The sequence below is a fragment of the Ambystoma mexicanum genome, chromosome 9 (genome assembly GCF_040938575.1).
Source record: "Ambystoma mexicanum isolate Mex_15411 chromosome 9, UKY_AmexF1_1, whole genome shotgun sequence".
Lineage (NCBI taxonomy): Eukaryota > Metazoa > Chordata > Amphibia > Caudata > Ambystomatidae > Ambystoma > Ambystoma mexicanum.
The window spans coordinates 1,119,213,879-1,119,240,658 of NC_090931.1; the positions used below are offsets into that span (position 1 = coordinate 1,119,213,879).

At 48.0% G+C, this 26,780-nt stretch overlaps 1 protein-coding gene across 3 annotated transcripts in view; it reads left to right on the forward strand.

Moving 5' to 3' along the window:
* The first annotated feature begins 204 nt into the window (after positions 1–204).
* NMI (N-myc and STAT interactor) overlaps positions 205–26,780 on the forward strand; it is a 471,986-nt gene continuing 445,410 nt past the window's right edge. The window contains exon 1 of one of the 3 annotated variants that reach the window (XM_069616491.1): positions 205–550. Coding sequence is in view for 1 of the 3 variants with exons in the window: in XM_069616490.1 (XP_069472591.1) it covers positions 734–830 (97 nt within the window). In the remaining 2 variants the exon portion in view is untranslated. Of the gene's footprint in view, positions 551–664; positions 831–26,780 lie in introns of those variants that run through there. The other 2 variants (XM_069616490.1, XM_069616492.1) reach the window with 2 other exon arrangements.

Here is a 26,780-nt window from a genome sequence, read left to right on the forward strand (position 1 = left end):
GTGTCCCATAATGCACTGTTTCGTAAGGACTGCAAACATGGTCATCTCAGTGAGGAGGGATCATCCCTCACCACATACACACAACGAATGCCATGTGTCTATACTTGTGACGAGTATGTGGTGAAAGGTTCGGCGCTTTGTTTGCCATCTTCCCTGTGCTTCCTGTGTCCTGGCTGGTTTCGGTATTGCCGCGCCTAGAAACACTTGTGTACGGGCGCGTTACAAATGCCATATCACATCATATCACGAAGTGTAGCCATGTGTCAACATGCTGGCCGCTAGCATCGTGACGAGTGCCTACACTTACAACAGACCTCTGCTGATATGCGCTGGACATACCTCTTTTGTAAGTTTCAGTTTGTTGTGGAGCACGTGATTTCCTGGAACAGACCCTGAGCAATACTCTGACGGAGAGCATTCAGCCGAGTCCTCCGTGTTAGCAACAGCGACCTTAACACGCACCGGCGCATTGAGGACCCCGAAGTTCATGAGACGGACAGCACGGAGCGTAGAAGCAACAGGACTGACCACTGGTGCTTATACACGCAGGGTAAGCGGGCAGGGGCGAGTCAATATGCTGCTCTCTTCAGCAAGTGAAAGTGAAACCACTCGTGCCACCGTTTTATGAAATGATTGCCAATGGTGTTCAAACACAAAGGGGAGCCGCAGAGCACGAAAAAGTTCGAGAAGCAATGGATTCCCGTTCACTTCACTGGCGCAGGGTCCAAGACCTATGGACGCGAATGCCTCCACAGAGCGAGGCTGCTGCCCAGTTTTAATTAGCTCTTTAACACACTCCACAGGCTGTCAAAACCACGGTGCCCAGAATGGTATGTTATGTTCCATGGTATTATATAGCGCCACCTTGCCCATTTTCTTTGCCCTGACACAAAACATGTAGCTTAGGTGCTAAAATGGCATGAGCACTGGATTTTTATAATTATCATTGCTTTGTTTCTGTTCTGTAGTGATATTTCTTTGTATCATGTAAACTCCAACGGTTCTCTAGCTTGTAACCTTAGTTTGGAAGGAGGAACTTGACTTTATTTATTATTTGTGCCTTATGGTGACGTCAAACACACATATGGGTATAGCCCTCTTTTTTGTTATGGGGGGCCGACTCATGAGGAACTATTCATATCATAAACCGAAGGTTGAGTACGGGCTACCCCACCCTTTCACACATAATAGTACGGATAATAGCCAACAGCCAGACTGGGGTATAGATCCTCCTTGTCGTTATGATCAGGAAGCTATCACCAAATAATAAAACAACATTTATTCACCATCAATAATACAGATGTTAAAACATAGTCATGAATATTCTGGCACAACTGAGCTAATATGGCTTAGAACCAGAACCGTTTCTTGGCTTTACCACAAGGGGAGCAATGGGTCTTGCAATGTCTATATGGCCGTGTGGGAAGGACCAGGGGGACAGAAGCGCAATGTACCTTGTGCTATAGATGTTCTTGAGGATCAACGTGTTTGAGCTGGCTTCAGGGCACTTTGCAGGCTTCTGTGACTGAGTTCGAGGCAGGGGTCAGCTGCGGGTATATGGCGACAAGACAGTTTGGCGAGCGAAGCTAGACGAACGGCTGCAGGCTGGCCTACACGGCGGCTTTGGGTCAGGAATCGTTGTCTCAGTGCAGTTCTGAAGCACTGGTCGAGACACCTCTAATGTCTTTAAGCGATTGGCGGCTTGACAACGGTCCGCGTTGCTGTCGGTTATGGATCGAGGAACTCCACTGGCTCAGAAATGTCCTTTAAGGCGGACGTCGGTAGGTGCTTGTCGAGGCACTTCTCCCAGCTTCTTCAATGGGCTTGTGTCGTACTTGATGAGGAGTGTGTTGCAGACAGCTGCTTTGTCCTTGATCATAGGTTCAGAGACCTTCCAGCACTTCTTATCCAGGAATGTTTCTGCAGAGGCTGAAGGCAAGTCCCTGTTACGCTCACCCCAGAAAGAATACAACCCTCTAGGGGAAAAAAGGCCAAGAGATTGCTTACAATGATAACCAGGTTTAATTGTACAAAAGGTAAATGTGTCAGAGGACTCTGCTGCTCGAGAGCGTTCTGATTCATTCATCATGTACAGTGTATTATAAAAGTTCACAGCATCACTAATGACGTCCTCCACAGTGTTCAAACCTGCACAGCTGATTGGTAAGACAGAATACATGGTCCTGCTCCATAGTGGATGCCAGGCCATGATTGGTTCTCATCTTCGCTGTTTGTGTTTGCCCACGGGGGTGAGCTAGGCTCATCTCTTCAGGGATGAAGGTCAGGCGCTTCAGATGTTGCTGTTCCAAGGCTACCCTTATGAGCTAATGCTACTACTACTACTACATCATTCTGGCATGTACCTGGGAGGCTTATGAACTGGCACCAGGGGGTGGGGAAAAAATACAATCATGCTGAACCACACATTTTGTGTTCTGGCTATATCGCACTCCTTGCACAGAAGGCTTTGACCCTCGTTTTGATCTATAATTGATGCTCCCTGTACCTCGTACTACTTACTACAAAGGGTGTATTTATGTGAAGAGGTGAAATGGTTGCGCATGTTCAGTTCTTTTATGACCATAGGTTTTATAGTTGATGGGCTGGGGTCATTCACTATCGTGGAATGTAGGGGCTCTTGAACTGGATCAGTGGTGGGCGCTATCATTCCTGGTGGGCTGGGTGGGGGTTAGGTCTGCTGTTGGCCGGGTTGTGATGAATGGGCACTGCAGGGAGCCTGGTGCTGTCTCATGACCTTGCAGGGCGCATTCCTCTCTGCGATACTAAATAATTGCAACAGTCAGGGAACAAGGGGAGGTTTCTGTGGGAATTAGCTGCGTGTGCTCATCTGTCCTCAGCGTTTGGGTCTGTTCATGTTTCTCTGTTGGGCCTACGTTTACCACACAACCTTACAGGGGTGCATGTGTCTTCCATAACTATAAAATGGTGTCTCTTTATGTGTGCACACTAAGTCTATGCATCTATAATACCAGTGATATTGTACTAGTGTTGGGGTTCTTTACACAGCCCTTGTCTCCCCTAGTACCTTTCACGGCTAGCTATGGGATTTGCCTTACTCTAAAGCGCTGAGAGGAGTGGGACCGACTCATTTCCATCCCAATATTCCCCCCTTTCGTCGCTTCTACAGTTACACATTCTTCCCCATATGTGCACTCGTTTTCCCTTGTCACTGCAGTTTGATAGGAGGGGCGTTCCCTTTGTCATCCAGGCCATAGACCCATGTCGTAAGCTTTCTCCTTTTCACGCATACTCTTCAGGTGTATATGTCATGTAAATGCAGCCCCCATCCCCTGCCAAATCTACCCATATTTCCTTATGATGTTCCGGGTGTGGGAGAGGGACAAGGATTGTGTGGTTCAATCAGTCAACTTTATCTCCGTAGGGGATAGGGACCATGTGAGGAATGGGGTGGTTAGTTTGTACCTCTATTTCCATTTTGCTATGACAAGGTAATTTTGGAATGCCAATCGAGACCATCACCATTGCGCTATTAGGCACTGTTTTGGCACAACACCCGAGACCCAATTGGCATGTGCAAAAGATGACCAAAACAAACACGATGATAGACACCAATGTTCTGAGCCAGGATGGGGCCCAACTAAAAGTGAGTGCAAACCAGTCTTGTTCCTGTAAGTTAGCCTCCTTTTTCATCTTGGCCCCTAGATTATGTACTGCAGCAATGACTTGCGACAAAGTCCCATTCTCAGCATCTTCGGAAGTTGCGAATGTGCAACATGAACTCCCTGTCTTTTTGCACACGCCACCTTCCATTGCCGTCAACATATCGAGGACGTAGCGGTTTTGCATTGTCATTAGCCTTAGGGAACGCAGCTCAACCCTTATGACGTTGAACCCCTGCTCGGTGCCGTTAGCCAGCTGGACCAGTTCCCTGCACACAATTTAGAACCATTTGTCATTAGCTCGTGCTTGTACAACGGGTAGCAATAGGATTGAGAAAAATGTCTCTGCCGATGTGAACAGCTTGTATTCTTCAGGTATTTGTTTGAGAAGTTCTGATGAGTGTTTGGATAGATAGTTTCTCTTTTTTTCTCTGCAGCTGGCCATATGGTTCTTTCTCAGGGTGGATGCGAAGGTCTTGTTGGCAGCGTGTGTTGGGCTGTGATCGTCAGGGGAACTGGGGGTGCTTCGTCGGGCAGTGCCCCCCTTTCAGGTGTTCTTCTGGGAATACTAACAGGGCTGACGGTACAGTAGCTAGCGAACGATAGCCCCTCCATGAGAGCGGAAGGTGCAAGTACGCTTGTTGGCCACACACCCAGTAGTAGTCCATCAGTGCTGCTGTGCTCTTCTTTAGATGTGGAATCAACACTGTTGTGTTGCATCATTCATTTGAGCCGACAAAGACAGTTCCTTCACAGAAAAACACAGTTAAGTCTTTTCTTGGTGTACTTTGATCAGCTTCTCCATGGCTGCAATCCATGTCAGTTTCGCAACATGCTCTGTCCATATGTGTGCGCATGTTTGTTCCACGAGGGCCACAGTTTTTTTCTGGAAACCCTAGAAGTCCTTCGGCTCTTCAAGTGAGGGTCGTTTCTTGCCACTTGTTGACATATTTTGCTCCTTCGATCACCAAATATGGTTGTTTTAGGCAGTCGGTGTTGGTCAGAATGGTTTTGCATTTCTGGGCATCTGAATTGACAAGTTGTAGATTTGCGTGCCTGGAAAGTGCATTTGAGCCTACATAGCGCAAGATGAATCGGGCATTGTGCCTCTATAATTGGTACTTCCTGTGGTACCAGAACCTCGGGTGCCCCCGATGCATGCAGTATTAACGAGAACGCGTAGCAACTGCTATTTGTCTACCAACTGTTCGAGTGCTCGGGATGACGGATATGGTACGCATCATATTTAAGTCTATGCGCTTGTCTTTTCATTCTGTCATGGCGTGATATATATCGTCTTGGTACTGTATTCCTGCTAATCGTAGTGTTACCACTACTAACTGTGCTACAAAAGAGTTGGAACATTCTATTCGTACATACAGTCATACGGGTGCTGGTGCTATTTGCTTGGGATGTACTATACATATATACAGTCACATTTATAGGTTCAGTTAAATTAAAGGATGTGCTTTCATTTAGGCTTTCATTCAGGTTTAGGCTCTGGGGTCTGGTTGCCCCTGCCCCCTCTTTTAGATGGCTTGCCCAAATAAAAGATGACCCCAATATATTCCTAACAAAAACACGAGGAAGGTAAACAAAATGGCTGTAAATTGTAAGCCACATTGATACGAATACATCCTAGAATAATTAATAACATTTCTATCACTATTCAGGTAACAATTAGACGTTGAACTCTTCATTTTTTACCTGTAAAAGGAACAATAACGGGTTGGGCAAGGGAAGGGAGAAGGAGGGGAGGCCAAAGGATGGGAAGAGCGAGAAGGAGAGACTTGTTTAGTGGACTGAGCTTATGCTTTTAGCAGCAATCCATGTTCAACTCTCTTTTTACATGCACTTGTATTGTTCGCATTAAGGTGAGTGAGGTGAGGTAGACTGGTTGTATTAGATTTTAGGGTTCTGGTGTTGCATTCGGTGGGGCCCTATGAATGTCTTAGAGGTGTATCCAATATCGAAGCACTTACACCTTTACCGCGAGAGGGGTGGAGCAAACCTCTTCGTAGGCCCCATTGAACCTGGGGTTGTTCCATTTTCTCACAAAACTCTGACATACACCAACTCCCCCGGCAACAGTGGTTGGGTTGGCACTGCCTCAGCTGGTGGATCTGTAACGTTTTGGGTGTCATCTGGGTGAAGTGATGCGGTTTGTTGTAAGGCACATTTGATCGCACGTATTAGATTTGTTAATTAAGCCTTCAGTTCTTCCCCCCAGAATTGTCTCAGCCCTATGGGCATCTGATGGCCACCTCAGAGGGAAGATGGGCATCTTCATGCGTCTGCCAGTCACTATCTCATGGGATGAGAGGTGATTGTCTTTGCTGGGCTGGGTGCGCACATTGAACAGGGCCAGGGTCAGGCAGTGTACCCAGATATTTTTCAGTGTGTTACACAACTTAGAGAGCCTACCCTCGAGGAGGCCGTTTATTCATTCTACAATACCATTCACTTACGGGTGATAAATGGAACACATGCAGTGTTTATTGCCCAATAGTGCTGTAATTTCTTTATAGAGTTAATTGAAAAAGTGAGTGCCGTTGTCTGATCTTAGAATATCACATACCTCCTATCGGGGGAATACCTCATGTATGAGGAATTTTGCTGCACACTTGGCGTGCACATGGACCGGCCTCGACCCATCGCGAGAACAAGCACACCACCACAATGAGATATCAAGCTTTGTTGCATCTCTCACCCATGTCTGCATAGTCAATATAGAGCTTGCGGAATGGCCCGATGGGGCGGGGCAGGGTTCCTCGCAATGTTCAGAGTGTCATCTCTGTATTGAACACTTGACAGTTGGTGCATTGAACGACCATCGTCGAGGTGTTCCTGGAGATTAGGTATAAACCGATCTTCCTGTATGTGTGCTGCAATGTGTTCTTTGGAGCTGTGCGATGGGTAGTGCAACTGCTCAAAACCTGTGCGTAACAGTTCCACAGGCATCACTACCTTCCCAGTGCATTGTTACCTCCATAAGAGGTCAGTAGGAGACTGCACGCACCCACGTTTCAGCCAAATTTCTTGTTCTTCCTGCAGTGCCCTACACTGAAGCTTTATTATCTGTGCTATGGGCAAGGGTGTGTATGGGTCTGTGTCTGGCCTCACAATGATGGCTGCAATGACATACTTAGCCGGTGTGGGCACAGGGAGATAGGCTGCTGCCTTTGCTGCCACGTCGGCGGCTGCATTTCCCAGCAAGATTTTGTCAATGTTATTTGTGTGGGCTGCGCATTTGACAATCGCCACTACAGATGGTTCTGCAAGGGCAGAAATCAGAGTATTAAGTAGAGTGGCATGTTGCACTGGTGCTCCGTCTGCCTGCCAGAAACCCCTCTTTCTCCAGCATGAAAGACCTGCATGCACCATTGAGGTTTGTAGGCAGAGTCTGAATAAATAGTCGCATAACACCCTTTGATGCCTAAAGTGCTTCAATAAGGGCTATGAGTTCTGCTGCTTGTGCGAGTAATGCATGTGCAATCTTTTAATTACTAGTGTCTCGTAGTCACCTGCTTCTAGGCGCACCACTGCTGCCCCAACATGTCTTTGCCCTGTGTCCTGGTCGATTGTCGCTGACCCATCAACTAAAAGTACATTGCCCTCCTCCATAGGGCTGTCTTTGGCTTCGGGGATATCCTCCTTGCCCTCATAAGTTGCAAAGTCATGCTGCTGTAAGTCTTCGTCTGTGCACTGTTCTATCAGGAACGTAGCAGTGTTCACTGTTTTACACCTTACAACATGGATATGTAGGCTTGAGAGAATAATCTCTTATGCTGAATGCAGCTCAGTGGTGAGAGTAGACCTGGTTCGTTCTTTGATAGCAAATATTGAGTGTTCCACATACAAAGTCACTGAGATGTAGAACTCTTCTCAAAGGCAAAGGCAGCTACAGCAAGAGCTTGTTCGCATGTGAATTGTCCCTGCATCACTGAGTCTAGTGTACCACTGTAGTAGGCCAGTGACTTGTGGCCCATTGTGCTCTTTTGCCTTAGTACCGCTGTCATAAGTGTACCATTTCGAGTGTGATAATATGTAACGCTCCTGCATGTAATCTGGGTGGACAAGAATGGGGGCTGTCAAAATCGCCTCCTTTAAATCATTGAAACTCTGAATCATGTTTGCAGTCCACTCTATTTTACTGTTTTTCTTTTTGTGCTTCCTTGAGGCCCTGTAAGAGTGGCCTGGTGTATGCTGTGTAATCCAGAATCCAAGCCCTGTAATAGTTACACAACCCCAAGAATGTTTGCATGTCTTTTACAGTGACTGGTCTGGGCGTGGCATGCACTGTTGCTGCCCTGTCAGGGATAATTAGTTTGCCGTCTGCAGAATTGGGCTGCCCAAGATAGAGGACTTCATGTTGGCAATACTGGAGTTTGGCCTTGTCGACTTTATACCCCTTGCGGTCTAACATTTGTAATGGAGCAATGGAGTCTCTGCGACAGTTCTGTTCGCTGCCGCTGCACACCATTAAATCGTCTACGTACTGAATTACTGTGCTGTGTACTTGAATGTTACCTAAATCTTCGTGCAATATGTTTCATTAAATATGCTGGAACCCTCGCAGTGCCCTTGGGGCATACGAGTATGGTCATAGCGCTTTCCGCCATGGGTAAATGCTGTGAGGTATGGTGAGTCTGGGTGCAGGGGTACTGAGAAAAGGCATTCTTTAAATTGACCACTGTAAAATTGGGGATACTGCACAAAATGGATGCCGGGTTTGGAACAAGTCTGTACTACGTCATTGAGGGGGCGTAGATCCTGGATCATTCTCCAACTGTACCCCGGATGCCTTTTTATTTGGGTATATGGCCGTATTGCATGGTGAGGTAGAGGGCACTATGATCCCATGGTGTAGGAAGGCTTGCCTCCCTGGATAGTGGGTATTGCTTCACCTGGGGTAACACTGCTCCATTCTTTAATGTGATTTTTATTTTTTAAAATGTATTTATTTTACTGGGGTTACCTCTTTCAGCATCCCTACATCGTGTGGGTTGGTTGTCCATAATTGTGTGGGGACCTGTTGTAAGTCTGCTTGGCTGAATGGGGGTGGCATGACAACAGCCATGAGGGGGGCTCTGTACCCTACTGAACTGTACCATGATTTCACAGGGGATGCTTATTTCGAGTATTATTACCCCGTTATCGTTGTTGTCCTCAAACAGTTCGGCATCTGTCGACTCCTCGAGGGGTATAGTGGGGTCATTGCATAAAACTGTGCACCATTGGCATCCCTGAGTATCTGTACCTAGGACTACAATTCTTTTGGCCGACACCTGCAGACCCTCTAGGTCCAGGGAGAGTATTGTGCCTGCAACTAGTTCTGGGCACACTATGGGCCAAACAATGAAATCCGTAGGTACTCTCCAGCAAGCTCTGGTAATCTGAGGCACGGCTTGTGCGAGCACTGTGATGCCGTAAATGAACATGGCGGGGTTGACGGGGATGCCCCTCACCATCACCTCACTAGCCATGGCATGTATCACGAGCATTGTCCTCATTGAGCACATGCCAGGAGTTGAGATGATAACGCTGTCTGTGAATGACATCGTCATGTTTAGTTTTGCTAAGCAGATCCCTGCCGATCAAGTTGACGGGAGAGCTCTCGGAATACAAGAGGGCAGCCCTCACAACCACCCCCCACCTTTACGTCTAAATCTTTTGTGAATGGAACTGTTAAAACAGCCCCAGAGAATCCCTGTGTGTCGAGAATTTTTGCCTGATAACGGGAAGTCACCTTCACTAATGCACGACTTATGATGAATTTTTTGTTCTCTATCTCTGCCCCCACCAACGGTTCCTCTCCTGGCTTTAGGGTCATTGACAGGAATGGACATGCAAGTGCTCTTTGTGGGCTGTCCTAGTCAGGGTATGTGTTGTTCCCAGGGAATGAGAAAGGGTTTCCCCCCTACCACTGTAGCGCCTTGAAATGGGGCCACTGTGCCATAAGGCGTGCCGCCAAAGGCGTTCAGACTTCGTGCCTGCTGCATGTTGGGGTGGGGTTGACAATGCTGCACTGCCTGTTGTGGGTGCCGCAGTGGAGGGGGACCGGGCATCTGTGGGGGAGGGCTAGCTGTGTGTAGGCTAGATGGAATTCATATGGTATCGAGGACATCCTGGGGGGTGGACCCTGAGGGGTCCACTGTGGCGGGGCCGTAATCTTGCTTACTGTAGTTATATCCTACAGCCTGTCTGTTCCCACACTCTCTCGAAAAATGTCCCCACTTCCTGCATGTCCAACACTGCCCCATACAACCTCCTCTTGGTCCCATATCCCCAAACCCCCCTTCGCTCGGCCCTCGAAACCCACCTCGACCTCGTTGTTGTCGTCCTTGCCACTAACAACCATAGGACTGAGGGTCTCTGCCCCACTGTCCTTGCCCTCCTTCAGCCCACACCATGGCTGTTCTGGCATTCGTAGCATTAGGGGCCTACCTTCCCTCTTCCGTCTGTGTCAGTGTTGGCCATGATGCCACTACAGCTACTTTAGCTAATTAGTTTTACACTAGTTTCTCTTCCTCTGCCTGTCGCCTCTGAACCGTTTCCTTATCGCGCTCTATTATTCTCCTGCAATGGTGAACTATAATGCTTTGAATCTCGGGCCATACTTTCGCTTCGATCCCTGCTAATTTATCACGCGCTTTATGTACTTCCTCAGGTAGGCCCTGTTTGACTATAAAATAGAAAAGGGGGGTTGACTGGTCCCAGGTGTTGCCCATTTCTGCTCTCTGAATTTCTTGGACCCTAAGAATGAATTGCACGGCATCCTCATCATCCCCCATTGTACACTGCATGATGGATTGTAAATCTGGAGTGTCTGGGAAGGCTCATTGCAGCGCATCCCATACCCTAGCTGTGATCTTGTTGAACGAGGCTCCATCATAGGCGTTGTTACTCAGTGTTACTCCCGGGTACACTGCCTTCACCCACACATCTGCTGCTTGGTCGACAACTTCAGCCACCAAAAAGGTTTTAATGTCTCCTATTACCCCTGCTGTGTTATTTTCAAAAGCATATATCCACTTCCCCGTACCTGCTGTAAGTTGCGAGTGCCTTCAGGAGATTATTCTTGTCCATCTGTGCTCATGGTACATATTGTGCTCTCCCTGTTCCCTTCTGTATCAGCGGCATTTGCATTCTCATCTTGCTTTTTCCACCCTAAATTACACTTCCCTTTTTCCTTGCTAAAGCTATCCTGCTGAACCTCTCCCTCAATCTTCCCTCCCACAAACTTTCCACCCCCGGGGAGCGCTGAGGCGCTTGCTCTGCGTCTCCTTCCTCATAGTCTTCAACCTCATTGTATTCGCTCCACTCTTCGTCATCCCCTCTTCGTGACCCTATGTTTTCGTAACCCAGACTGTCATGGTTGCTAGTGGATATAGTCCTTTTGTCCCCACCAAGTTCTTCCCGCCTTCTCCTGGGCTTATATCTTTGTTACTGTCATGTGTCGTTCCTTCCACCTTAGGATGCTCTGTATCCTCAAACATTTTCCAGTGGTTCAATACTTCCCTTCTATTCTGCAATGGTCTCCCTTTATACTTTGCTGTCAAGAAGGCGGACATGTGTTTTAACACGCTTCTGTCAAAGGAGCCCTCGTCTGACCAGGAGCGTGGAATCCCTCCTTCTCCTCCTCCTCCTAGTCTCGGTCACCCACTGGTTGTCATACTTCTTAATTCTCCCACAATTCAAAGGCAGGGCCTGGCACATGTTCTCTATTGGCGTTTCTCCCCCCATAGTTGCGTCTCCCGTGTGTCTGGTAGAAGTTGCTACACCTATGCTGCTGCGCCACAGTTATACAGTAGTGCGGTCAAAAATATACAGTTCAGTTCCCAGTTATAGCTTTTTGTATACTGACTTCACGCTCCCCTCACACATTTACACAAATCACAAACACGCTCCTCCTGGGTCTTCTCCTTACACCATAAAATGCACTTAACAAAACAAACTAAAACAAGAACCACTACTATTCCCAAGCTCTCTACTTATACAGAGCTCCCATGTATTTTCCTCTTTTCCCTTATTGTTTAAACAATAATTGTGGCTCCACCTTCTCCCCTCACTCGGGGAGGTTCTGTCTCTTGCATTTTTTCTTTTCCTTAATATCCTTAAAATAGTCGTGAAAAAACAAAAACCGACGCACTCCACAGGAATGCCACACTCCCAATTTCAATTGCAGCGTGTTCACACTGCTCCATACATCCAACCCTACTTTGTTATCCCTTGCAGGCTATACTCACGTGCGCGCGTTCACCCGAACTCCTGCGTTCATGGGGTTCCAACACCGGCCTGCAACTCTCCTTGGGTCTGCACCCCGCTCCAAAGAGCAGGCAGGATTCCGCAAAGACAGCTCCTGCAGGGCCACTGGGGTGTACCAAATGAAGGCAAGTCCCTGTAATGTTCATGCCAGAAAGAATACAACCCTCTAGGGAAAAAAGGCCAAGAGACTGCTTGCAAGGATAGCAAGGTTTAATTGTACGAAAGGTAAAGGTGTCAGCAGAGGACTCTGATGCTCAAACGTTCTGGTTCAGTCATCATGTACAATGTATTATAAAAGTTCACAGCATCACTAATGACGTCCTCCATAGGGTCTAAACCTGCGCAGATGATAGACAGTATACATGGTCCTGCTCCATATGGGATGCCAGGCTATAATCGGTTCTCATCTTTGCTGTCTGTCTTTCCCCACGTGGGTCAGCTGGGCTCATCTCTTCAGGGACAGAAGGTCAGGCGCTTCAAATGTTGCTGTTCCAAGGCTACTCTTGTGAGCTAATGCTACTACATCATTATGGCATGCACCTGGGAGGCTTAGCATCAGGGGGGAGTGAAGAAATACAATCGTACTGACCCACACATTCTGTGTTCTGGCTATATCGCACTCCTTGCACCCAAGACTTCCACCCTTTTATCTATAATTTATCCCTCCCTGTACTACAAAGGGTGTATTTATGGGAAGAGGTGAAATGGTTGCACGTGTTCAGTTCTTTTATGACCGTTGGTTTTATGGCTGATGGGCTGGGGTCACTCACTATCATGGAATGCAGGGGCTCTTGGACTGGGTCAGTGGTCGGCACTATCATTCGTGGTGGGCTGGGTGGGGCTTGGAGGTCTGCTGTTGGCCTTGTTGTGATGAATGGACACTGCAAGAAGCCTGGTGCTGTCTCATGGCCTTGCAGGGCACATTCCTCTCTGCAATACTAAATAATTGCTACAGGCAGGGAACAAGGCGAAGTTTCTGTGGGAATTAGCAGCGCAGGCTCATCTGTCCTCAGCGTTTGGGCCTGGTCATGTTTCTCTGTTGGGCCTACGTTTCCCGGGCAACCATATAGGGCTGAATGTGTGTTCCATAACTATAAAATAGCGTCTCTTTATATGCGCACACTAAGTCTATGCATCTATAATAACAGTGATATTGTATCCGTGTCGGGGTTCTTAACACAGTCCTATTCTCCCCTAGTACCTTGCATTGCTATCTATGAGATTTGCCTTACTCTAAAGCACCTAGGGTGTGGGACACTCATTTCCATACGAACATGTCCTCTTGAGTTCTGTATCTCCCTGTATGTTCCATGGGAGATGTTTAGGGGAGGGATTCTGCTTTCCTCTTTGGATATTCTGGCCTTCTTTCTCTGGCGGAAGATGTAAGGCAGACTGTACCTTCAGCCAGGGTCCAAGGTTGAGTTCTCCTTTCTTCTTGTGAAGTCTTCAGATGATCTCTGAAAGATCATCTGAAGATCAGCTGGTCAGATAGCACAGCTAGTAGAGCGATCGCTTTGACATCTGTGCAGACCCTGCCGGTGCAGGTTCGAATCTCGGCAGGGCCAAACTCAGCCTTTCATCCTTCTGAGACCGATAAATGAGCACCACACACTGTGGGTAATAAGCAGCGCTCAGATGCCTGAGGGTACGTAGTGCTATATAAATGTGAATTATTATTAAAGACGGGCTCCAGCGCTCTTTTAATGTTTAGTGGGCCACAGAGGTTGGTGTAGGCTAAGCCTACCTTAAAGAACCAATCCTACCGTCCCTACCAACAATCTCCTGTATGCGTGAGGCCATCACCTGAGTGCTTTGCAACAGGAAAGGCAAAGGGGTGAAAACAGGAACAAGGTGTGCCCCAGAACTAAAATGGCAGAAACCCCTCAGCATAAAGAGCTCTGGCCACACTCCCTTGTGATACTATATCGACCCATCTTCCTGTCTGTTGTTCATCAAAGAGTCTCTCTGGTTAGTGGTTTTCTCTATGTGGTCCCCGTTAAAGCGGCAGGTCTCCCTTGAAGCAGCGGTTAGACCAGACTCTCTGGATCCTGCAAACCACATTCTCATACCTTCTGAATGGGATCCCCCTCGTGGGGTGGCTTACTGTAAACAGTCCATACATGACAGATCACTGTCATTGATACTGAGGGCGGGAGCAGGCTTCAGGTTGACACAGTTACATATGAAACATTGTTGGGTCTCCTGTATCCTTTATTAACCTCTGCAGCCAGACCCTGTGTGGGCTTGTTTGAAGTACCCTCTATTGGTATGTTAATCGCTGCCACCAGTCACAGGGCCTAATGAAAGAGCTGGGTGGGTGGATCCATGGAGCCTTTGTTAGATAATCAGGATGGCCATGCCAAGGGAAAGCTCAGTTCTCCCCATTTCTGGAGATGACATAGTGCACTTCTGGCTGTTGCATTCCAACTAAAAATGACAGGGCGGAGTGAGACAGGCACGGTATCGGGAGAGACACACACTCAAAAGTAACAGTTTGAAAACCTTTGTCACATGTTTCTACGGGCTGTTGATGTCCGGAAGTCCAAAACCAAAGTCTGTCTGTGTCAAAACCTATGATTGCCCTCACTCGTTTTCTGGGGTCTTCTTAAAGAAAAATTCTGGCTCAAAAAGAAATGTAAACCACGACTGGTTTCAGGTGGCCTTACCATCAGGTGTAGTTCTGCCAGTTTCAAAAAGATAGTTCAACATAAAAAGGGTTGCCCCCAGAACCTTCAATGTAGGGCTCTTGCAACAAATAAAGTTCACAATGTCTCTGGGTAACCTGGGGGTCCCTTACCCAAGCTTATCTCCTTCTGGTTCCAAACGAAAAGACACTGTTCTTGTCAGGTTCCCTTCCCCAAGTATAGGCCCCTCTGGTCTCAAACAAGAGTTAAAGTTCCTTCCATGGGGCAGTGTCAGAGACTTTTGAAAAAACGCAAGGCTTTTGCTCCACCCCTGCACGGCCACACCAATTTTCTGACCCCTCTCCTCACGCTTTGTATCTTTTCTTCTGTCTTGTTTCACTTGCCCCTTTCTTTCCACCTTGCAGTGCACTCCTGCACATTCTTTCTCTTTGCTGTGCCTCTTGCACACTCATCTTGATTTGATGTGCCCCAGGCACACTCTTTTCACTTTGCTGTGCACCCTCTCTCCTGCTTTTGGGTCACTCGTGCCCTCTCTTCTGTCTTTCTCTATCTTTGTGCAGCTCACGCACCTTGTTTTCCTTGTTCAGTGTTGCTTTCCACTTTCAAATCTCTGCTCCCGCTCCAGCCACATGCATGCCACTGGGTCTCCCTCTCTTTCTCTCTTTCTCTCTCTCTCTGATAGCGCAGCACTGGCAAGCAGCTTCTTGACTGCCTCTCAGAAACCCTTGAATGAGCACTCTCTTGGACACAGACAATAATTAGCAACTCTCCTCACTCCAGCTCCATGGAGACACAGCTCCCTCACCACACTGCAACCCTTCAGCCACACAAAGTCAGAGTCTCGGCATCACGCTCTCCTCTGGAATTTGCAGGCTTCTCGTGCTGCAACTTCCACGTTCCAACCAGCATCCCCAGCTCACTCAACTTCTTGGGCAGAGCCACACCTTTTGTACCCTAACTGAGAGTCGAGTGGAGTCGGGTGTGAATGATCAAAGTAAAGTGCCTGACCTTGCCTGACTCTATTAGTAGGACTGCTTAGTGGTGTAATGAGGTAGGCCTCTCTCTGGTTCTCACTATTCTGTCTATGGGTAATCTTCACTGCTCCCGGTTGCCTCTTACTGGTCCCAGTACATGTTGGAAATGGGGAGGGGGGGAAATGGGATGGGATTGGAAGTATCGCATAAAAGCTGAGGGAGACGGTTTTTAGGTGTAATGGGGAATACCATGTCTCACCCTTGGGCATTCTCCTCCCAATCCCCCCTGACCCTCCACTCCGGTGATCCTCCATCGTTTGTCCACCCCCAGCGATGGTCCTTTCCTAGCCACCTGAATAGAGGATCCCCGGGGAGGAGGTGGGAGAACACTGTCAGGTTTCTCACAGCAGACAGTGCCTCTAGGCTGTGTCCACCCAGAGTACATGGGTCTAAGCTTTTGTCGTGGTGTGAGCATAGGAAAATGTGTGTGGATTAGCCCCACACATTTAATAAAACATTTTAAAAAGACCAGGTGAGCGCATGCCCACCATGCGGATGGCCGAGTTCCTCACACCCACTTTATTTTTCTATTTAGCTTTCTAGATTTGTTTGTTCACGGTATGAGTAATTTGACCCAACATTAACATTCTCTTTTTCACTCTCAAGCACACTATATGCAGGTCACCTATGCCACTTGCATACATCACTTTAAACTCCTTTTCTAAGATTCAAACAATAGACTGCTACACCTCTACACCAACTTAAGTACTACCTCTGCCTCAGCCAGTGCACCCCAGCACCATGGACACACAAGACTCCCATCTAGACACGGATGCCTCCATGCCCTCGACACAGACTACCTAGGAACAGACCTGCATACAGTACCCAGGTACTTCTTAACTGAACCCATCAACCCAGCAGCAAAGCTGGCTCGCGCTTTTCCTCTCTCTGCACTAACCTAACCCACCACTCTCTGGAGACCATGCAAATAGCAGCGGTACGCTGTATAAATTCCAGTGGTATGATATAACGTGTACAAAAGACTGACTCTGTTTGGATTGTTCAGTCTTTTATTGATACGCATGTCAGTGAAATTGGGGGTTAGGGGTGAATTCAAAAGAAAAGCCAAGTCTTTCAAACTGGGTGTGATAACATCTCTCATCCCAGTAGTGTTGAGGAGTTTGAAGTTTGAAGTTTAATTTATTTGTAAAGCGCAAACCAGGCCCAGGGGCAACCGGGCACATACTCTTGAGGACAGGTTACATAAACAATTGGTACATGATAAGTTACAAAAATATACACAGTATACAGGGCAAATACCATTGGCAGATTATAATACAAGTACAGTGAGCGTGTATATACACATAACCTGTATTATATGTGGAAGGCGGGCTGAGTAAAGATCCTCATAAATTGTGAGAGAACAGCCAGGACTTGGCGTTGTTCTTGAAGGTTAGGAACGATGATTCGGTTCTGATGGGAGTAGGGAGAGTGTTCCAGAGTTTGGAAGCTAGTACAGGGAAACTCACACCACCCGCTTTCTGTAGTTTAACTCTGGGCAGGGTGAGGCTGTGAGTTTGGGCTGATCTAGTGGGTCGGGAGGAGGTGTGGAGGGTAAGGCGAGAGGACAGGTAGGGTGGGGCGTTGTTGTTCAGGCATTTGTGGGTCAAGGCTAAGGTTTTCAAGGCAATTCTTTGTTTTACCGAAAGCCATCGTAGGTCAGATCTGACGGTGGAGATATGAGAGCGTCTTGGGATGTTTAAGGCTGCCCTTATGGCATTGTTTTGTACAGTTTGCAGTTTATTGAGGTTGGACTGACTGGTCCCTAGGTAGAGAGCACTGCAGTAGTCAATATTGGCCATGGCAAGTGTTCTGGCTAGGGTGATACAGTTAGGAGAGTTTAGAAAGGGTCTGCAGGCGGTGATAAGTTTGCAAGTATAGGCTGAAGCCGAGCTTACTGCATTTATTTGTCTGTTCAAGGAAAGCGTGGAATCCAGGTAGACGCCTAAGGTTTTAGTGTCTTTAGAGACCTTGATATCGTTGCCGTCGATGTGAAGGACTTGTAAGCTTGATCTAATTTGTTAAGACGATGGCTTGATCCTAGTAGTGGGAGCTCCGTCTTTTCGTCGTTAAGGCAAAGCTCGTGATGCGCCATCCAGGCCTGGATGACCAGGTAGACATCATTCAACGCTTTGGTGTCGGCAGTGTAGTCACCAGTGATAGGGATGAGTATCTGGGTGTCGTCCACGTAGTTGGTGTAGGAGACACCCAGATAGTCAAGCACATCGAAGAGGGGCTTGGTGAATACGTTGTACAACGTAGGGGACACACAGGAGCCTTGAGGAACGCCACAGAGAATGGGGGAGGGGTCGGCCGATGCTGTAGGTGAGAAGACCCTCATGGATCTATTACTCAGGAATGAGTGGATCCAGGCATTGGCAGAATCAGAGAAGTGGGCCGCAGATTTAAGAAGTTGGCATAGTATTTGGTGGTTGACCAAATCGAATGCTGCGGAGAGGTCGAGGAGAAGGAGTAGTGCTAACTTCCCGTTGCCCTTTAGTGTATCCATCTGAGTTTTCAGATCAATCAGGGCTGATTCAGTGCCATGTTTAGGGCGGAATCCTGATTGTCTTAGCCCTAGAAGATTGTTGCATGATTGTCTTAGCCCTAGAAGATTGTTGCATTCAAGATAGTCTTGAATCTGCAGATAGGCTGCACGATCCAAGATCTTAAGCAGGAAGGGGACCGTAGTGATGGGTCTGAAATTAGTTGGGATGTTAGGATCAAGGGACGGTTTTTTGAGAAGTGGGATAACCCACGCATCCTTTAAGTTATCCGAGACAATACCCGTCTTGAAGGATGCATTTATGAATGCTGTGATGAAAGGGGCTAGGTCGTGAGATGCTTCCTTGATGATAGGTGCCGGGCAAGGGTCCCCTGGGCAGTTGGATGGTTTGAGATTGTTTGATTCCTTCTACTTCAAGGGTGGTGAGTGGGGAGAAAGAGAACGGTTTATGATGGGGATTGGCTTGGTGAGAGTTAGGCGTGGGTGTGGTCAGTGGTTGATTAGGCTGTAAGGATTTTTGTTTATCTCTAATTTTGGTTTGTAGAGTAGCAATTTTTCCCAGGAGTGCTGTCTGAATGTTCGTGCACCAAGTACTATCTTTGGTACAAGAGTCAGGGGGGGCTACTGGTGTCTCAAGTTCATTAAGAATTTTGAAAAGTTCCTTGGTGTTAGACTGGGCTGACACAATACGGATGTTGTAGGAATCTTTTTTGGCCTGGAGTAAGGCTGTTTTATAGTTAAGGGTGGCTAAAAGGAGGCCGTCCTTGTAGGCATCAGAAGGGTGGCTTTTCCAACGTGACTCTGCAGTACGTTTCTCTTTGCGTGACACTCGGAGCTGGGGAGTAAACCACGAGTTAAGGTGAGCACGTTGTTTAGGTCTCCTAAGTTTGAGTGGGGCAATAGAGTTAATGGCTGCAAGCACTGACTGGTCATAAATGTCAGCTAAGGTGGTAGGGCCCGAACAGGTGTCAGGAGCATTATTCAGGGTAGGGAGGATGAGCGGGAGTAGTTTTTCCGTGGGTATGTTCTTATTTCTTGTGAGGGTGGCAGGGGCGACAGGAGGCGTGGATGGAGAGGCTGATTCAATACTGAAGGTGATCATATGGTGATCAGACCAGATGCAAGGGGCGTTCGAGAGTACGCAGATATTGCAGTTGGTGTCACTGAGCCAGTCAAGGGACCGCCCTTTGATGTGGGTGGGTTCCTGTATATGGTGTGTGAATCCTAGGTCAGTTAAGATGTTGGTGAGGTCGAGGGCCGCAGCGTTATTAGGGTCTTGGTAGCCTAGGTTAGTCACCAAGGATGATGGTTTGAGAGTTGGATTTAGCTTTATCAAGTACTAAGGCCGAAATATCATCCACAAAGGATGTGGGAGGACCCGGCGGCCTGTATATTAGGTGGATGGTGATAGTTTGATTGGCAGAAAGTTAGAGTTTGACAGAGAGTGACTCTGCGGATTCCACATTGATGCTAGGAATGGTTCTAAGTTCTAGTGAGTTTCTATAGATAAGTGCAATTCCTCCACCTCTCGAGGTATGGTCACATCTGATGATGGAGTACTCTGTGGGGATAGCCAGTGAGAGTGCAGGGCCTGATGCAGCATGTAACCAGGTCTCAGAGATGGCGATGAGGTCAAGTTCCTGAGTCTTAATAAGATCAGCAATGTCTAGAGCATGAGCCGCTAGGGACCTTGCGTTGATCAGAGCGGCCTTGATTGAGCCGACGTTGCTAGTTGAAGCAAGGTTGGTCTGAAGGCATTGGGGCGTAGGTGAGATGGACGATTGGGGAATTGGGCTAGGTGTCTGGGTTTTCAAATGTAGGCTTGGGTACATAGGGTGACCCTTCTTGCCCATAAGTCTAGAGCCTAGTCTTATATTTCTTAAGGCGGTGGAGCAAGGTTGGTTAGGTGTGGGTTTTTTGGCAAAATGGTCAAGCCATAAGGCCGGAGCATTGAGATAGATGTTGGGGTTCTGAAGTACAGTACTTGAGTAATTATCAGCGAGTCTGTAAGTGGAGGTCATGGTTGTAGTGTGCAGGGTGCTGAGTGCAGCTAAATTTGTTGATGGGATGTAGAGCGTCCAGGTGGATACCCGCACTATAAGTAGTACTCGTAGTAAGGTGAACATAGACCTTAGGGCGGACAGGCGTGGTAGCATGTTACCAGAGTTGGAAGGGGTAGTGGTGCACGGGTCTAAGTGGGAGTCACTGGCTGGATTTGCAAGAGTTACTTGGTTAGGCAGTGTGAGCTCGCTGGTTAAATCACTTTTAGTTGTAGTTAGATCACATCTGGGCTAGTTGAGGCAAAGCACGGATAGGCTAAGTGTAATTGTAGGTGCAAGGCACATTTAAACTAGTCAATACTAACACAGATATGCTAAATGCATTTATAGGCGCAGGGCGCATCTAGGGTAGTCAATGGGTTGTGGGTTTCCCTAGGAGAACCAGAACCCTTTATTCTGACAGAGTTCTTCTGGTTCAGAAAGTCTATCAGCCAGTTGGACTGTTTCTTGGACCAGTTGCTGGTACAGCAACAGTATCTCTTTCAGGGTAGAAAGTGTCCAGGGATTTCCACTATTGATTGTTGGGGACTTTACTTTCCCTTCCTTGACTATAGGGCCCCTTTTACTTCAAGTCGTGGGGACCCTTTCTCATTACCTTGACTACTTATGTCCTTTTTGCCTCAACCTTGTTCCTCCACCTGTTTTCCTAGCCAGCTTTATGATATATATCATTTATAGCTCGCCTGTATATAGGTGTTTCTAGGCGCGACGAGAAGGGAGGGAAGACGGAGGGAGGACAAGACAAACGATCTTACTAGGCCTTGTCATTCAGATCGTACAAGTGCGACAATGCAAAGTGCAGGGGGAAGGGAGAGAGGGTAGTGCAATCAGGGCAGCATTGCTCTGGGTTGGTGCAAGGAGGCAGGGGATGTAGAGGTTACAGTAACAGCCCCTAAGTGTGTAGTTGGCCCGGAGGCAGTGCAGGGGAGACTGATCATGGAGGAGCCTGGCAACCAGTAAGATTCTGAGGGTAGCCATGACAGTGCTTGCCAGAGGGGACTTATCCAGTGGGGAAAGAGTGATTGCAGAAATTGGCCAAGGCTGGAATGAGGGTGTCCATGTGGTTCTTGATGGTTCTGGAGGAGCACAGGAGCATCGGTTTGGACGACACATTCATAGATCGGACGGGTCTAGAAACCTTGTCAGTTGTTGTCAGAGAGAAAGTCGAAGGAGAAGGAGAGGGAGAGGTGGCCAGAGGGGGGCCGCAAGAGGGAGAGGAAGAGGAGAGCAAGGACAGGATGTCCACCTGAGGGAAGCCAGAGCTGTACAGAGGGCCTGGGAGGGAACAGGAGAGGTGGAGACTGCAGAAGGATTGACCAACCCCTTATAGATTTTTTTCAGCCATGTTGTTAGAGACCGCAGAGACACAGGCTTGAATGTGGACTCTCTTCTTGGACAGGACAGAGAGTCTGTATTGCCTTTGAAGCAGGCGGCAGGCCAGTTTGTCAGAGGATGTTCCAGAAGCACGCCACTTCCTCTCAGCCACCCTGCACTTGCGTTTCAGGGCGACAAGGTTGAAGTCGTACCAAGATTTGCACTTGAGGTAGGCTTCAGGCGGATTCTCGTGACAGGGGCAAGGATGTTCAGAGTGTTGGAGATAGGAAAAATGGAGGTTAGAGAGGGCTGTGTCAGGGTGTGAGTCAGCCTGAGGAGTAGGAGTAGGAGGAGCAGAGAAAGTAGAGGCAAAGGCATCCACTGGCGCACTTCATGGGCAGAATGACCAAGAAGTTAGGTGGCGGTGCTGGGGTGGGCTATGCCTGAGGGACAGAGAGTTTCAGGTGAGAGGAAAGCCGAAAAGCGGTCAGTCCAAAAGAGAGGAGTGGTGAGAGGGTTAGAGAGGGGGATGTCTGAGGAGATGAGAACATCCAAGGTGTGTCTGGCAGAGTGCTTTCGGACCAGAGGATAGAATGGAGAGAAAGAGAGGGACAGCATGTCGCAGAGGTTGGGCAAGAGCTCACATGAGGGATTAGAAGCATCCCGGTGGATTTTGAGGTCTCTGACGAGGAGAAGTTGAGAGGTAGAGGCAAGGAGAGAAGCTGAGAGTCAGGCCACTCTGAGAATAAGAGGGCAACCTGGCCAGGCGGCCTGTAGATGGTGGCCACAGTCGGAGAGCGGCCAGGAGAGATGGAGAGCCTGCAGACCAGCCATTCAAAGGAGGAGTTGGCCTGCGTAGGAATGACGGAAGCAGGAACGCACTCCAGAAAGATCAGAGCTACTCCACCTCTGGGTCGGTTGGTTCTTGGCTCGGAAAGGATCTTGTAACTATAAGGGAGGAGAGTGTCAAAACTCGTGACAGAGCTGCCGTGAACCAATTCAGCCTCCTCAAACCCTCCTATCCTGTCTGGCTTGTGGGGGATGCGCTTCTTGTCAACAGCACTTCCTACTCTGTTACCAATACCTCCTCTTTTGTTGTTACCACCCCCCTCTGCTACAACCACCACCACCACCTCCTCTAATATCAGCAGCTCCACCACTTCCTCCACTCTTGACTGCCGCTACTTTTCTCTGATAACACTTTATCATTCTCACTCTTCATTTATCTAGGACTGTCCTATGACCCAGTTCTATCATCGGCGTACACATGTCCAGGTCGGACCAGGCTACCACTCTAATGTCAGCCCCTAAAAGCATGTATTCCATCAGGGTCTCCACTAACGTATAATCTAGCCGTATGTATGTTTTATGGGTGTTTGACCTTCAAGTAGGATGTACAGTTCTCCACAAATAAATTGGGTAATGTTTCTGCAGAATACAACCAAAATCGTCTTCTGAACTACTCACTAATCGTGTTGCCCTTTCTCTTAGGGCGAGTCATCCCGACTGTGTAGCTTGCTCCATTTCTTTGCACTTTTCAAGACTATATAACATAACCAGTCCTTTGTTGAATCCGCTACCATATTAGAATCATCACAACAGATCAGTACTCCCTCCTTCCAGCCCCTCAGAAAGCTAAGACTTGATCAGAGAAAGAGACTTGATGTTGGTTTGGGACAAATATTTTACATACAGTCATCTCTTTGGGGCCCTTCTTCACATGTACTGACAATAGCCTTGCACCCATTTAACTACAAAACCCAAAGATTTTTTGATCAATAGGCTCACGCCTGCTTTCGTAGCATCACCTGAAGACCATAAAAGAGGTATTTAGACCCTTTCCTTTAATTTGGTATTCATCCCCTCTTTTGCATTTGGTTTCTTGGTGAAACAGAATATCTAGGCCCAATTGTTTGAATTCTCTGGCTACCATTGATCTCTTATGTGCAAGTTCAGGCCCTTTACGTTTAGGGTCCCTATTTTAATCACATTTGAAGTTATCATTTGTTTTTCAAGCATGCGTCCCTAATTCTCACCTGACTGGGCTGCCTTTGTCTTAGTATTCAGGGTTGTCTGTAGAACAGTCCCTGGCTTCCATTTTCACATGTTCCACATCCCATCTAGAACTACTCCTCCACACTTGGCATCCCCCTACCAGCCCCAATACCACCCCCCACCTCTCTCCTCCTCTCCCACACTGATAGTGCCTCCCCCCTCATGAGAGATGCCCTATTCAGCTAAGGTCACCAAAAAAGAGACCCTTGCCTCTTACACACCCTTTAAAACAATAGGAGATACAGCTCAGAGACAGAACAGCACGCCAATTGAAACCAGTGGGAGACCCTTAATGCGCCGACATTTTAGTTCCCCCGCATATAGGTGGCCTTGCCACTACACCTTTTTCCATATTAGATAGATTGTTACAATGAGAGCGTTTTAAACCCATAGCGGGTGTTCAGAGTTTGAAATGTTCTGGATCTGTTCTCTCGGCCTCCCCTCGGTCGGTGTTTCAAACCTTTGCAAGTCGATGGCGTTACCGCATTTACTTCTGTTGACCCTGTTTCCTTGTGGTCTTCTTTTGGGTCTTCTCCAGGACTCCATCCACCTCTTTAGCTTATGAAATATTATTCTCTGTGGTGTTCAAAACATAGCAAAAACAGGTATCCCCACTGTGAAGAATCCCGTGGATCCCTCACCAAAACCCTGCCTAAAGTCTCCTGCTAGGTGACCCGGGGAGGGCAGACCCTTCCTGATCCCAACCCTGGGGTTGGTGTACTGCGGGAGGATCACCTGGGAGGAGACTGGGCCCAGGGTAGTGAGGAGAACTCATGGGATGAGACACAGAATTTGTCCTCTAAATGGTATACTCTTACCACAATGCCAGAAGAGGTTATGGGTTATTGCTATTTAACATCTCTCAACCTCCTAGCAAAACTGAGGTGGTAAAATGTAAGGTTGTAACATACAAACCTATTATATCAAAAGAACTAATCCTTTGTGTCCCTAAAAACAAACATCCTCCCTAATACCAAAAGTACACAACAAAGCTGTAACAGCCTCTTCCTCACTCTGCCTCTTTCCTCTCTTCGCCCCTTCCACTAATCCGGAATAGGACTGCAAGACTTATCCTTGGCCTCGGGCCCTAGGTCCGCATCTCCCCAGCCCTAAAATCTCTCCACTGGCTCCTGGTGCCTGCAAGCATCAAATTCCACACCCTCTGCATCACCCACAAGGCTTTCTGGGACCTGCGACCCGGCTACTTTCTACTGTCTTTCCTCCTAAATACCTCCCTGCAAGAGCCCTTTGGTCCTCTAGGTCCAACTCTCTGCAGATCAGACGTTTTTCCAAGCAGAGATTGGGGGGGGGGAAAGAGTTCTCTCTCTCCATCAGGTGCCTCCCTCTAGAATGGCTTCCCTGCCCCTCTCAGACTTGAATCGGCCCCCCCTTAAGTTCCAGAAGCTTCTCAAGACCTGGCCCTTCTCTACTTCCTTCCATCTCGCCCTCCCTTGCTAATGCCCCTATCTGTCGCTGCGACTGGCAACCTGGTGCAGTAAGAGTCTTAGAGGGCACCAGGCCCTCCTTGACCACTCTATACCAGCACCCCCACAAACCGCAACTGCCTTTCCAGGCCCGCTTCCCTGATTTGCCTGTTGGGTTGGGCATCCCTCCCGTTTCTGGTCCACCCCGTGTCCTAGACGACGGTGGTCCATCCCCGGCATCCTCTGGCACTGACCCTCCTTTGAGCCCCCCAGTCCCTGTACCCTTTTTTCCTCCCCCCTTTTCCCCCCACCCCTCTGTATTTATATGCCCTCTGTAAGGGAGGCATGGTATAACAAGTATGACAGTGACACAAAAGGTACACTTTGTAAAACCCTCATTGAAGTTTCAATGGGGTTGGAGAAACTCCTACTTTGCACTATAGCTAGGATTGGTGCAGTCTCGACCATCAAATCATAAACAAACAGTCCTAGTCGTGTCCGTCAAATCAGAATGGTCTATACTAACAAAACCTAATGCCTGCCCTATACCTAGTACAAAAACTATGAAAAGGAATATATGTATATAAAGGAAAGTCAGTGTTCAAAACAATAAATGTGTGAGTCAGCTCTCATGCCCACGTTGGAGAGGACGGTGTAAGGCGGTCTCTGTAGACACACTCTGGCTCAGGCTCTTAATACAAGTTAGTTCAAAACGTGGATTGAGGCCCGCCTGGACTTCCACATTAAAGTCTTGCTTTCCAATTTCAACAAACACAGTTTAACAGAAAGTTCTCATCGGTCCCCCCTCTATTGGGCATAGACCTCTTACAGCAAAAGTTCACGTTGGTCCCACTGTGTGGGGCTCAGGCCTCCTCTTGGAGCAAAAGTTCACACCGGTCCCACTCTGTCGGGCTTCAACCTTTCATAGCAAAAGTTCACAATACTTGCAGGGGTTCCCTTCCCCCAACGTATTATTCTTGTGGTCTCCCTCAGTCGAGCTCGGACCATTTCCTGATGTCAAAGACTTGCGAATGTGTGTGGTGTTTGTGACCGATCACTGCAGGACCACTTCGACTTTCCAGCTTACAACTCAAATTCTTATGTTATTTACCCCTGTGCTGTCTGATCTGGGTAGTACACTGTATTTTATATCACAGTTGAACGTGCAGCTTTTCACGTTCCCCCTTCTCTCTGGGTCAACTTCAACCCACTTGCTTTTACAGTTCATTTACTTTATCAAGACAACTTTCTACCTTTCACTGAGGCTTTCAAGTGGGCTACTTCTTTCACCCATACCGCTCTGTTACTCACCATTGCTGACTTTCCAGCTATCGCTACTTCAAAATTCACCCGCAGGTCTGCCTTTCTTCGTGTCTCATCCACACACGTGAAGCTTTCAATTATGCAATATAATGTTGCCACTACACCCTTTCCTTAGCACACACCAGTCTCTCGCGTTGCTTGCCAACTCACTGGCTGTGTGCGTTTCTTTTACTTTCTGCGAGTCAAGGCCAGTACCACAGGCTTGGCTTCACCTCCCCAACTCTGCCGTTCAGTCTGGAGGGTTGTCGGCATCCTTGGAACCCAGTGCAGCTTTCTTGTTTGGGATTCAGCCTTCTCCATGTATCTTTTGCGGCCTTTTGGAGGCAATGACCGCTGCAGGGAACTCCTGGGGTTCTCTACTCGTGGCTCTCGTGGCTCGGTCTATTGCTCTGCTGCAGTAGGTTCGCCTTCGCCCTGAAAATTCTGCTCTTACTCGTGTTCCACCTTGCTCAGCGTATCGGATATATGCACTTGGAGTCAAGTGCCTGACGTTAACTGACCCGATTAGCG